This window comes from Drosophila grimshawi, unplaced genomic scaffold (genome assembly GCF_018153295.1).
Source record: "Drosophila grimshawi isolate 15287-2541.00 unplaced genomic scaffold, ASM1815329v1 contig_44, whole genome shotgun sequence".
In the NCBI taxonomy this organism is placed as follows: Eukaryota; Metazoa; Arthropoda; class Insecta; order Diptera; family Drosophilidae; genus Drosophila; species Drosophila grimshawi.
The window spans coordinates 15119747-15132799 of NW_025063240.1; the positions used below are offsets into that span (position 1 = coordinate 15119747).

Consider the following 13053-nt stretch of genomic DNA (forward strand, 5'->3'; position numbering starts at 1 on the left):
CAAAACCGAAACTGAAAAGCAACAATAATAAACGATTTTAAAGCAATGCTATTAATCTTTTATAGCATACTTTTGAGCTTATTTACACTGGGAGAAACTTGCAAGTATTATAAATAAAATGCGAAAATATACAATGCCAACAGTTTCAATATTGTCTTTTCGAACCCCATGCAATGTAGAAGAAAGAGTTTCTACTAAACTAAGCATATCAACACTTTTATTGCTATTGCATAGCATTTCTCACAGTTTATGCTGGAGGCATTCAAAAGAAATATAATGCAGCACATAAAATAAGCATCCGATTGAGATATAGCGATTCTGCTTGCCCACTTTTTGGAAGCAATTATGATATTCTCCATTTTTCCGCATCGTTTATTATGATACGCCCCATGAGCTGGCTGTTCACTGGCGTTGGCTCGTTAACGCCTGCCTCTCGACCAATACTAAAAACAATACAAGTCTAATCCGCCGATTATGGTATTCGTACCGAAAAACCACAAAGGCCATTTTAATTTTTTTTTTGGTTTTCTTTGTTTTTTTGTTTTTTTTTTTTTGCCAAAGTGACGCAACTCTAAAAACGGCGTCTGTTTCAGAACTATTCAAATTGTAAGCGGAAATGAGTGAATTCTTCTCATGTTTTGTTGCTTTGTGGATTGTTTTTTGTTGCTCTGTGCTCTCACTCGTATAATTATTGCAACGCACTGCGGCCTGTGGCCATAAAAAAAAGTAAACATAATACACAGATGAGAAGCCGAACACAGGGGAGCCCACAAACAAGGCAGCTAAGGCAGCCGAGCAGCGAGAAAACTTATTTGCTATTTTCAAGGAATTTTCATAATTTCTGCTTGGTTTGTTAATGTTTTTTCTGTGCTTTGTTTTTGTGGTTTTTACTATGCGAATGGTAAAAAGTAAACAAGATGCGCTCCATAGATCGAAATATTATTACTACCAGGCAACGCATTTGGTAAAATATTGCAGCGATATTCTAGTTTTTTTTTTTGCTTTTTTTTTTAAGGGGGGAGGGGGGTATTGATGCTGGATGTGCTGGCTTACGTATAAATGTGTGTGTGTATGTGTGCTGTTGGATGCCAGCATAATATTTTTAACTTTGTTTACATTCTGCATTCTTATTGTGGCGTCGTCAACGTCGACGTTGTTGCATCTTGCGCTGCTTTGTTTCTCGTTTAATCAATTAGGGCGAGTCGTGAACGGGCCCTAGACGAGGAGGGGGCAAGCAATGTGAAGGAAGGCAGAGAGTAGTTGCTCAAGGCAGCACTAAGGAACCAACTGGACCACACACAATGCTGCAGCAAAGTGCGGGTGCCAGACAGTAGAGCGACAGTAATAATATGTATATGCAGTGAGTGGGAGAAGCCGAGAGGAGGGCGTTAATAGAATTGCTGAAATGCTGATTAAAATAGTTTCACTTTTTAATTACAATTTATGCGTTTTTTACAATTTTTTTTTTTAGCCCGTTCATATTGTTACTAATTATAATTATTGAAGCGATAGACACGCTTCAGCCCAAAGGGGCACCCTATGCAGAGATCAAAGGGGCCTCAAGTAGGAGACGTCAGCAGCACGCCACCGCAAACACAAATCCCGAGATACAATGTCACTCTTTCTATCTCTCTCACTCACTCTCTGTTGCTGCGACAACATCAAAGGAAATTGTAGACGCAGTTTTCCTGGCCAAACATAAACATACGCTTATAAATGCCGGCTCTATTTGTTTTGGTTATACCCTTAAATCAGAGAATACTACAACTACAATGTGTAATGAATTGCGGCCGACAATTCTCCATTTTAAAAGGGGGATTTATTTGCAAATTTCTGATAATGTCTTCAGAAGAATCTTTCACTTTCTTTGAATATTTGCTAGAGCTAGTACAAAAGAGTATTTAATCTTCGGTCCCCTACATATTATCTTCTTACGTTTTTCCATTTCATTTTGTTGCAGTCAAAAAAAAATTAAAAATCAATTTCTTTACACTGCTCCCCCAAGCTCATTAGCAGCGCATCATCACAAAAACGTTTTCAGTTCTTCAGTATTCAAACTTACGAAATTTTGCACCGAGGCGACAAAATACTTTTGAAAGTCTGCCAGCGTCTCAGACCATGCGGGTGCTGTTCCAAATGTTTGGTGGGGGAGAACACTGCAAAGTGGACGATATATTTTTAGTGCTGAAAAATCTAATTTACTAATGAGCCATGAGTATTCGAGAAATGCGCATAAATTTCGCCTAATTGAAAATCTATGCGCGGATAATTATGAGTGTCAGTCAGCATTAAAATTGCGGGCGTGACTATTTGCTTGGAAAATTGAAGAAACTATTCGACTGCAAGCAAGTGGCGAGTGTTTTAAGCAGAAAAATGTCAATGGATTCAATGGAATTTATAAACTCGCAGAGTAAAATAACATTTAAATATCTCTTCCACTGGCTATCTAATTTGGCCGAAGCAATAGCATTTCCCTGCTGCCATTCTATTCGCAGTAAACATCTGTGATGCCTTAAGCGATTGACCCAATGACATTAATACACCCCAATGAAATATGAGTTGCTACTGCTTCGAAATTTCCAGATGAAACACACAACGGATATCGCAAAGAAATAAATTATAAATGACTATAAAAACTGGCCATCAAGCAACTGGCGATTCTTAAGCACCTAAAACAAGAATCATGTTGTATAACACCGATTAGTGCTTGGCATACAATTTTACAATATCTGCACAGCACAGGCCATAGAGCAAAAACAGGTGTCCACTGTGGCATAGAGTTTTGATCAAAATGTGTGTGTTTTTTTTTTTAGGGGGTAGGGGCAGCTGTTCATTCATTGGGCGAGTGCTGCGCATGGCTGAAGGTCGTAAAAACTGGCGAACACACTGAAAGGACTTATGGCTAAAGACTATAAAAAGTTTTTATGAACTGACAACAACAAACAAGAAACGTTAAACAAGAAACACACAGCTATAGAATATCAACTGAACGCAGCTCCCGTCCCATGTTTACTATAACACCTAATGTTCTACTAATTTGAAATATGTTTACGAGTGTTGAGAACGTTACTTGGTTAAGTTTCAGTTACAGTGCTCCAGTGGCTTTTGTCTACCTGGTCAGCCCATAATAGTCAGTTACAGAGAGAGAGAGTGGGTCACTTTTTATATACATATTTTATGAGTTTCGGCGTTCTACTGTTTAAATTTTGATTAGGCGATGCGTTCGCCAAGATAAACCTCATGTAACTGTTGACTTTGACTATGGCTTTGGTTTGACGATCGTGTGGCTCTGATATCAGGTCTTGGGTTTGTCTAGTTACATTTCTTATGGGTATGGTTTGGTTCTGTACTGTCTTGTTTTGCATTTGCATAGCGATACCCATCAAAAGTTAAACATGTGCCCTTTTACGACATACCTTGTTTATTTAATTGTCTTTTTTTATGTTGCATTTTTAAGACTTTCGGCTTATTATTTACCTACTTATGTCAACAGCCTTGTAATCTATGGGCTGCACACAACTCGAACACAATTTGTGATAACTGAAAACTATAAAAATATATATGTATAGTATGTATGAGGTAAAAATTTGCCCAATATATGCTTTCTCTGCCAAGATCATCTTTTAATGTTACACAGCAAGTTTATTAATAAAAAAAATATCTACGATCTATTCCAAAGTGCCATATAAATTATAAGACGAAAGAACTATTAACTGGTGCATGCTTTTTCCATTAAATTCTATTTTTTTTTTGTTTCAGGTGGGCGTATGTCAAATTTTTATGCATTCTTCACATGGCAATCCAAAACATTTCAGACAATTTATTTTTTTTGAAAACTCATAAATTAAACATGCTTTTTTTATATGCTACGCAGTTTCTGCACCAATTAACAACCCTGTCCAATTATGTTTGGCTCGGTGCACACTTGAATTTGATTTTGCGCTTCATTTAAACACATCATTTGCATTTGTTTATGTTGCTCCTCTAATATTAACATTATCTTTAGCTCTCGATGCGCGTTGCTTTGTCGCAACTTTCAGCGTAATTGGCGCTGCCAAAAAGTTTGCCACACAAATTAAGGCGGCTGTGTGCATAGCAGCGGGCGTGGCTTGGCAGAAAACACAAAAGATTTATATTAGCGCCAAGTTTTCGTAAGAGCCAGCAGCAGAAACAGCAACTCGGGCAAATGCAAAAGCCATACACACAAAACTAATTAAAATTCAACTTGGCAAAAAGTTTTTAGCCTAAGCAATAAATACTGTAAAATATGCACCCTTACAAGCTCCAACTGCTCCCTATAAGAATAGAGGGTCGAACGCCTCTATTTTCATTTCCTGGCAAGTGGAGCATTTCTTGAATTTCCATGCGGTTCCATTTGTCATTCCACTGCCAAAGTTTTTGCTTGCGCTGTTTGTGAGGGGGCCAAAGTGTATTTGGGTACTTGGCAAATGAGTAACTGCCATTGATAGGTTGCCTTTAAACTTGCCAACTGTTTTCTGAAGTTTGCAATTGAAGTATAAATTAGAGTTTTGGGTTTTGCTTTCGTTTCCATTTAAATGAATCAACTTTTTTGATAAATGCGTGAAATAGGACCCATCTAATTAGCTAAGAGGCAATGCAATCAATTTATCTTGCTTTATTCGGGCTTAACAGTCCCTATTTCTTTTATTACTCAATTTCTTTACTCATTTCTATATTGAGCTGTGCTCAGTGCCAACAAGAAACACCTGAGAATTATTCGACAAACACAAACATTTATCATGCGGCAAAACAGGAACTGTCTTTTATTTACCTGTAGAAAAGCGAAACTACCTGCTCCTAACTCTCAAGCTCTCAGTTTCAATGGGGTGCCCTAACAAAAGAAAAGGACAAAAGGTGAAATGTTTGTGTGATAAACCTAATGAGCAAAGCATTTGGTATACCGACCGATCCGATGATAACCATCAGTAACTAAGGTTACCTATAGGCTCTAGGCCATAGGGCTGGTGGTGGTGGTGGTGATGGTGATGGTGATGGTAATGGTAGACCCAAATCGTGTGCCGTGTGGCATATAAAACTGTTGTCACTTCATGGCAATGACATTTAAATTTGAATTCGGGCAATCTAAAGACGCTCTTGGATTGGATGGGGTTAATACTTTGTATTGAGTAGAAATGAAGAAATGCTTAAAAGGTTTCATTCCAGCGAAAGAGAGGCATAAAATTCAATTAAGACATTTTTCAAACCTAAGATCGGCCGCAGAAGAGCTGAAAAGAAACTAAATGAAGTGAGCTGATGAAATATTTTCGAAATATGCATGAGACGCATAACTTGGCTTCTAAATAATTACACAAATGTTTAGTAGATAATTTGTTGGCATTGTTATGCAAATGCATGTTGACTAAGAATGGGAATGAATATGGTTATGGGTATGAGAATTAGTATATATTCAGATCATCAGCAGCTGGCGCTCATAATTGAGACATTTGCCAGCACACTCTGGAATTTTGGATTATATATGTATACATATATCTTCAGTGTCGTATGCAAATCTCTAGCCAACTTCTATTTCTTCAGTACGAAAGACCTTTGCATATTAAATGAGACTTCAATCCTCTTCTTAACCTTTTGTGCCTTTTGTTGTTACTTTTTTTGGTTCATATTAATAACTTGTATGGAGATTTTGGAGCCGTTGTATGTGCTTCTCGCTTCTCGCGCTTTGACATATGATGGCGGCAACATTCTTTTTAGTTTCTTACTGTCTTACACACTCGATTTTAATTTGCTTTGGTTCTCTTTCGTGGTCCGATCCTTATCAGCTGGTAATGCCTAATTTATGTGGCAACTTTGAGTCTTAATTTATGCACGCGGCTTAAGTGAAATGCCCCGCTATGAGCTCAAACTGGAACTTAAACTGAAGCAAGCATCACTCTTATAAACTCCTATATCATTTTTTATGGGCTTTTCGTAAGCGTGTTAATGCACTAATTGTTTTTGGCAATTAATCAATGTTTATGTGGGAAATGTTTCATGCCTTCTGTAATTCACTAATTTCCACTATGTAGTAAATTATCATTTATGTTGACATTACCAAAATTCACAGCGTGTCTAGGCCAGAAACACAATTTGTCACTTTCTCAATACTATTTACTATGGCTGCTCTCAGGCTGGGCATAATGTTAGATTGAATTTACTTCTTCTTTTGCATAATTGAATTTTTTTCGGCTCTGACAGTAAACAGATTTTAGCATTTACTTGCCAAGACATGTCTCTTGTTGGCAATTTGCCAATCTGGGCGGAACCCAGTCAAAGGGCCAACAAATGTTTGCCAGAAATGCACAAAAAGCCAGTAATCAAGCCGAAAAACTTGGCAGACATTTTGGTCACAGCTGTTTATTGAATTTGCAAAACTTAAGGATGCAAATGCTTTGTTAAAGGATGTTAAACCCCTATTTAATATCATTTAAGCAAATTTAAGTGTCTTCAAACTGCCAAATTTCATTTTTCTAGTATTATTTTGGATATATGTATAGTTGGTATTAATATAGTTGTAGGTTAAATATGCTATATGTACATTTCTCAAGCATTCCTCTCTCTCTGATTGTTATAGTCGATAACTATTGGTATTATAATGACGAATTGCCAATGCTGTTGTTGTTGTTAAATTAAGTCATTAGGAGTATTGTGTCACACTTTGGAATACACAAATACACAACGTTAATGATGTGCACAGTAGCCCGCGGTAGTTGCAGTTGTTGTTTTTTATCGCACCTGCCGAAATGTAATTTACCAACAAAAAAAAACACAACGAAAAAAAACTAAAAACAAAACAAACAAACAAGTGAACCAAGGGTGGAAGACAAACCAGCAACAACAACTCGATCGACGTGTGGTATTGACCACAAATTAACAGTTGCAACATTTCGTCGGCTCTCGGCTAGAACAATTTATGTAAAACGTAACGTGAGGCCAAAAAAAAACTGTGGTAGTTGAGGGCAGCGACGGGCCGGCGGCGTCAGCCTTCTCGTCATCATCGTAATCGTCTGCAGTACGTAATTACGGCTCAAATAACAAACACACACACACACACTGACAAGCTCATACGCACAGCTCGCATTTGTGATTGTGTTGATTGTGGCTTTTAATTAGACCAAAAAGGTGCACAAAGGGCCAGACAATAGCCCATAGCGTTTTGGGGGCACAGTGGCAAGAGAATCGCGAGAGAGAAAGAGAGAGAGAGAGAGAGAAATGCATTTACATGTTGACTTTTTCTGTCTGACGACTCAATTCGTTTAATTGCGTGTAATTGTTGTTATTGCTGGGACTAAAATTTTAACTAAGCATCGCTTAAAAGGATTTCATGGCAATTGCAGCCCTCTAATGATGAGTCCCATACACACAGACACAAATTACTCACTTGTCAGCGCAACAAATTACAAAACAAGCCAAAAATTAGCCAGTGCCCAATGTAATTAAGTGAGGGAACCCACATCCACATCCACATCCCAAACCAATCCCGATCCAAGTTCAGCGTTTGCGAATTTCATGTGAAATTCTGGGCCGAACTTCTGTTGAAATATTCGGCATACGCAGCAACAGCAGCGTTGAGACATCAACAGCGTCATTCGCATTCACATTTACATTCACATTCACATACTCTCTCATTCACATTCGTATCTGTATCTTGTATCTGGTGGCGCCGCCGCTGGGGGTCCTGTCCCAGTCCCTGTCCCTGTCCCTGTACCTATATCAGTATAGGTTCTTCTTCCGTCTCTTCCTGTCGTCTGTTTGCGCGCTTGCGCATTCAATTTAATTTTTATTTTTATTTCGCTGACAATTTTGCAGCCGCTGCAAAAATTTTGTGCGTTTCTTAACGACTTTCGGCAACCACAAAATAAACTCACAGCGAATACAGAAGAGGCCCAAAAAAAAAAAAAGGAAAAAATGCCGCTTAAGAAATTGCCATCGCATGTTGCACTTTTTTTTATAATTTGCTTGATGTTTTTATAGTTGTTGTTGTTCATTTGATTATCGCCACTGTCGACGTGTAATTTATTATATTGACTTTTGTGGACTCACTGGCCACAAACTTGGCCCTTATTTTTATGGCTTTAACCTTTTGCCAACCGCCGCGTTGCTGACATTATTTAATTTGTCATTTAATTCGCTTACGTTGCCTTCTGTTAAGCGAGAAACAGCAAATTTTTGACCATATGTTTCGAATACATACGTAAACGAGTATGTAATGAATATATGGGGGGTATTCATAAGGTTATGTATGCTGCCGCTTCTGACTTTTTGGCCTACATATGCTCGTACTTCCTTTTGTCTGAAACGAACTGCAAATAACTTAAGCTTTCTTTTCTGAGAAACTCAAGAAAAAGTTTATACTTATTTATGTTGAATGTTTGTATTTTATGAAAAGCATATAAAACAAACTTAAGCTGAACCAAAAAGTGTATTACAAACCAAGTTTCAGCTCAGATTTAAACTCAAACACACACTAATTGGAAGTTATTTATAAATTTTGAGCAACTTAATCAAGTTAGCTGTCTTAACTATAAATGTAGCGAAGTCTTAGATAAAGTCTCGTTAGTTTTAATTAACATTTATTTTGTATAGTTTGCCAAATAAGTACCAGCTATAAATTCGACAAACACAATCTAATATCTAGTTACATTAATATGCAGAAACAAACCAAAAAATGGAATCATTTAACAGAATATTCTCAAGTTAATTGGTAGCATTCACATTTTTTATTCAAACACATTTATATGCAAGAAAATACGCCAAATAAAAGAGATAATTTGGTTGTGATATATGAATTTCATATAATTAATATCATTCCCCTTCTTCACAGCTGTCAGCCACATTTTTAATTAAAAGTTATGTATAACATTTTAGCTTAATAGTAAAAACTTTTATTAATTAATTGCACTTAATCCGATATTGAGCTATGTTGGCTAAAACAGACGCCCACCAAATAAAATATTTGCACCGATACTAAAATAGACGAAAAAAATGCACTAAATCATTTCTTAATTGCTCAATTTGAAAACAAATGCGAGCATTTAATTTAATTGTGTTGATTGTTAATTGAGTCGTATTTGGCCCGTTTTGGCTGCACGAATGCGAATGCCAGCCACGCCTACCCAAAGCAGGCGAAGGCGCCCCCGATACACTGTTAGATAAAAGTCAGCTGAACAGCATGTTGACTTTTTTTTGTTGCTGTTGTTGCTGTTGCTGCTGTTGCTGCTGTTGCTGTTATATGTTGCTGCTGTTCATTTTCGGCATTTTTTGTGGGGCAATTAAAAATGCAACTGTGCGACAGTTTGCCAAATGCTCAGCTGCAACGCCAACGGCAACAACAAAGCTTGCAACGGCAACAACAACAGCACAAACAGCAACTTGTGGGCCAATTTTCGTATGATTTACCACTGTGGCAACAGCAGGTGGGTTGCAGGAGCTAAAACGATGTTGAAATTAGCATATAGAAAATGCATTATGCCGATAATGCGCCATAAACGTCGCCAAATCGAAATTACGTGTCGACTTTTGGGCATTTGAGATACATGTGAGTCTATATGTAGATAGAGTGGCATGCAACTGGCGGGCCATAAATCTCCATTCGGCACATTTGGAGGCTGCTGCTGCTGCTGCTGCTGATGCTGCTGAGTCGCATCATCAATCATCTTGTCGCAGATCGATTATAACAATTGCTGACAGACAACAGACAGTGGGAGAGAGAGAGAGAGAGAGAAAGAGAGCGTGAAAAGCAAGTTGGCGGCTGTTACATCTGCGGGCAGCCATTTGTATCTGATGGATGTATCTCGAATACCTCCTGCTGCTGCTTCTGCTGATGTTGCTGCTGTTGTTGCTGCAGTTGCTGTTGTTGTTCTTGTTGTTATTGGTGAACTGCAACTGCAGCGCATGCAAGCCCAGTTTGCATTTCCATGGAAACTTGTGCATTTGCACAGCTGCAAAAGTTTTGCCTTTTGGCTGTTCTGGTTGTTGTTCTTGTTGTTTTCGTGTCAAGTCCTAAAAGTTCCAAGAAACTCAAATGTTTTGCAATGTTCTATGCCAAAAGTGACGAGGCAGTTACAACCTAGCTGCCCATTGTCCGTTTCCAGCACGAAATTATTTTAATGAGTTGCCAATTAGACTTGGCCCATACCGAGCCTAAATAGTAGATCAGCGACTTGGCCACTCGACTAATAAATACCTGACCAGGTCGAATGAGAGAAGCCCCCTCTCTCTCCACCTCTCTACCTCGATCTCATTCTTGCTCTCTCATTGCGTGAAACAGCGCACACCTGTTGCATTTTGTTGCTGCTGCTTGGTGCCCAAGCCCCTGGCGAGTGGCATAAATAAGTAAGAAAAGGGCTCCCCTCCCAAAAACGGGAGTCTTTTAAAGCAACTCAGGGTACTTGGCCATAACTTGTGTCAGTTGCAAGTGGAACTTTACGATGCTGTTGCCAACTTGCTGTCTGACAGCATCCGACAACAAACTCAGCGGGTCTGACTATAACTTCAACTCGCCAGGGCTTTCTAGGTATATTCGCCAGTTTTCTTGAATGCACCAAATGCTCATTCTATAATATCGGAAATTAACTACAAAAGTGCCGCTTGGAAACCATTAAGCAAACTAATTTCGTTGCCTTTCTTGGCTTTACATAAAAACAATGCCGAGCTTTTCCTGATTGTCGAATAGTCTGCCCAGCTAACAAGTTGCCGCAGGTGTTATAGTTACATATATTTTTTTTATTGGTTTTTCCCTTTCTTAACAACTTGCCTCAATTATCATGAATTTTTTCCAACACTTTTGTTAGGCGCCGCTTATTAGCTCGTTTCCTCTCCACTGCCACGCCCACATCCTCAATTCATAAACCAAGCGAAAGACAAAAAAACACAAAACAAGAAGAAAAAAACCTGGAGTAAAAATTACTTTTCATTCGTTGCTCTTTGTTTGTTATTAATTACGCTTTCCAGAGCGTTCGCCTCTCGGCTTCGTTTTCGGCCAATTGAATTATTGCACTCAAGACAATGGAAGGTCGAATTGGTAGAGCAAAAGGGCAGCCGGCAACCAGCAGAGAGGAAGCTGGAACAACAACAACAAAAATGTAATGGCGTTTGCTCTTATTATAGCACTGAAAGCATAAATATTTAAGCAACTGACAACTGGGATAACGAGATAATGGCCAAACTGTAGCCAAGTGTCCAGGTGGGAACTACAACAAAAAGATAAAATTAAGAAACATCCAAAAAATTTCAACGAAATTAGGTTAAATTTATAAAATGTGCAGGCGTCCATTTAGAAATAGAGTGTACGAGACAGCAGTAAGTTAATTATGTGCTCCATAACTTGCAAAGACATTTTTAATTGTGATTTAGCTTGCTAAATATATAAAAGCAAAAAACTCAACATAATCTAGAGTTATCATTTGAATATGTTTTGCATGGTATGAAGGTAACAAATTACTTGACTTTCTAAAATTCGTCTCCAGTTAAAATATAATTTGCCTTTACTTTATCACTTCGTTAAATTTAATACAGGGTATAAGTAATTCGACTTTAGGCTACAGATTTGCTCTTTCTCTGCTTATTTTTCTCTTGTATTTTTCGCTTTGTTAATTTCTGCTACAATTTTGCCGGCTTTGATCAAAAGGATATATTACGCAGCGACTGTGAGGGCAGACTGTTATATTAATATGTGTGTTGATTTCTGTTTGCTGAAATTAACCTTTTCCTGCCTCCCCCCAAACCAACGCCTACCCGTCTCGACTGCCGAGATGCCCACTGCTAGATAAGTTCTAGGGAAAAGGGTCAAAACGCAGTCGAATGTGTTTCGCTATGTTAACTGCCTGACCCTTACAGTTGCCCGCACCCCTTGTCCTAATGTGCACCGCCGCCCTTCAGTACTCATTGCCTGCCTCATTTAACTGAGGTCATAAATATTCTAAATCACCAGCGGGGCCAATGTCGGCTGGCAGCCTCAAGTTGTTAAGATAATAAACTTTGTAATTAATTTTGCATCGTTAAACGGGAGAAAGAGCAAGTGAGACATTTGAGAGAGAGAGAGAGAGAGAGAGCAAAAGCTAGATAGCGAGACGCGACAATGTTCTAGTTTAATTTCAGTTGCTGAAGCAGTTTTATTCGCGAACTTCTTTTCATGGCGTCTAATTGACTTCACTCACGAATTTTCATTATTCGTTAGCCTGTGCTCAGTTCTTCATTTTGGTTTAGAACAATGTGAAATAGCTTTTGGATAGTCTGTGTCCCTCTTGCTGTCTCTTTACATCGAGCTCAATCTTTATATTAATATTCATAATCATATTATTAACTTTTTTTTGCCATCCTTATGCCCATCACGTCATTAATATTGTATAATCATAAATGCATTACACCATGTTTTTCGCTTGCTAAATAATTACACTCTCTGGTTCTTATAATGCTCATTACATTTGTGTTTCCCTTGAACTTTTTATTACAGATACTGCTGGCGAACTTGGATGGGCATTCACCCTAATTGTAGTCTCAATCATATCGGCTCTTATAGGTGCTATTGTAATGGTCATAGTTCTAAGATGTAGAAGGTGAGTTTATCGAAATTACAATTGAAGCCGTCGCAAACACATATTGAAAAGCTATTGCTTTTTGATTGGCTCGTTGGCAAAAGCAGTTTATGTTGTTTTTATTTCAGCAATTAAGGCATCCATATAAATTTGCAATTTAAATTAATTGCCCAAGACAAACAGCTAGGCAATAAATAAAAATGCTAATAAATATACATATTTTGGCATTCGGCTAGAAAAATACCGCAATTAGTCATCATAAACATATATCACTATGATCATATACAATAACGTGTAAAAAAAAAACAAATGTCCGACACGGACATTCAACTCCATGCCCCACGACGACCCCGACGATCCGTCATGCAGCGACATTTACAATGCCAGACAAATTGAGTATACGACGGATATACATATACGCGAATATATCAGCACTATGAGTAATTTTGTAACTAAAAGATTTACAATGTACTTGCACACACAATAACAACAACAACAGCAA

At 38.1% G+C, this 13053-nt stretch overlaps 1 protein-coding gene across 2 annotated transcripts in view; it reads left to right on the forward strand.

Moving 5' to 3' along the window:
* The window catches only part of LOC6556944, a 60577-nt gene that overhangs the window by 39501 nt on the left and 8023 nt on the right, over window positions 1-13053 (forward strand). For both annotated transcript variants that reach the window (XM_032738580.1, XM_032738588.1), the window contains one exon: window positions 12470-12572. In XM_032738580.1, coding sequence (XP_032594471.1) covers window positions 12470-12572 — 103 coding nt within the window. The remainder of the gene's footprint in view (window positions 1-12469; window positions 12573-13053) is intronic.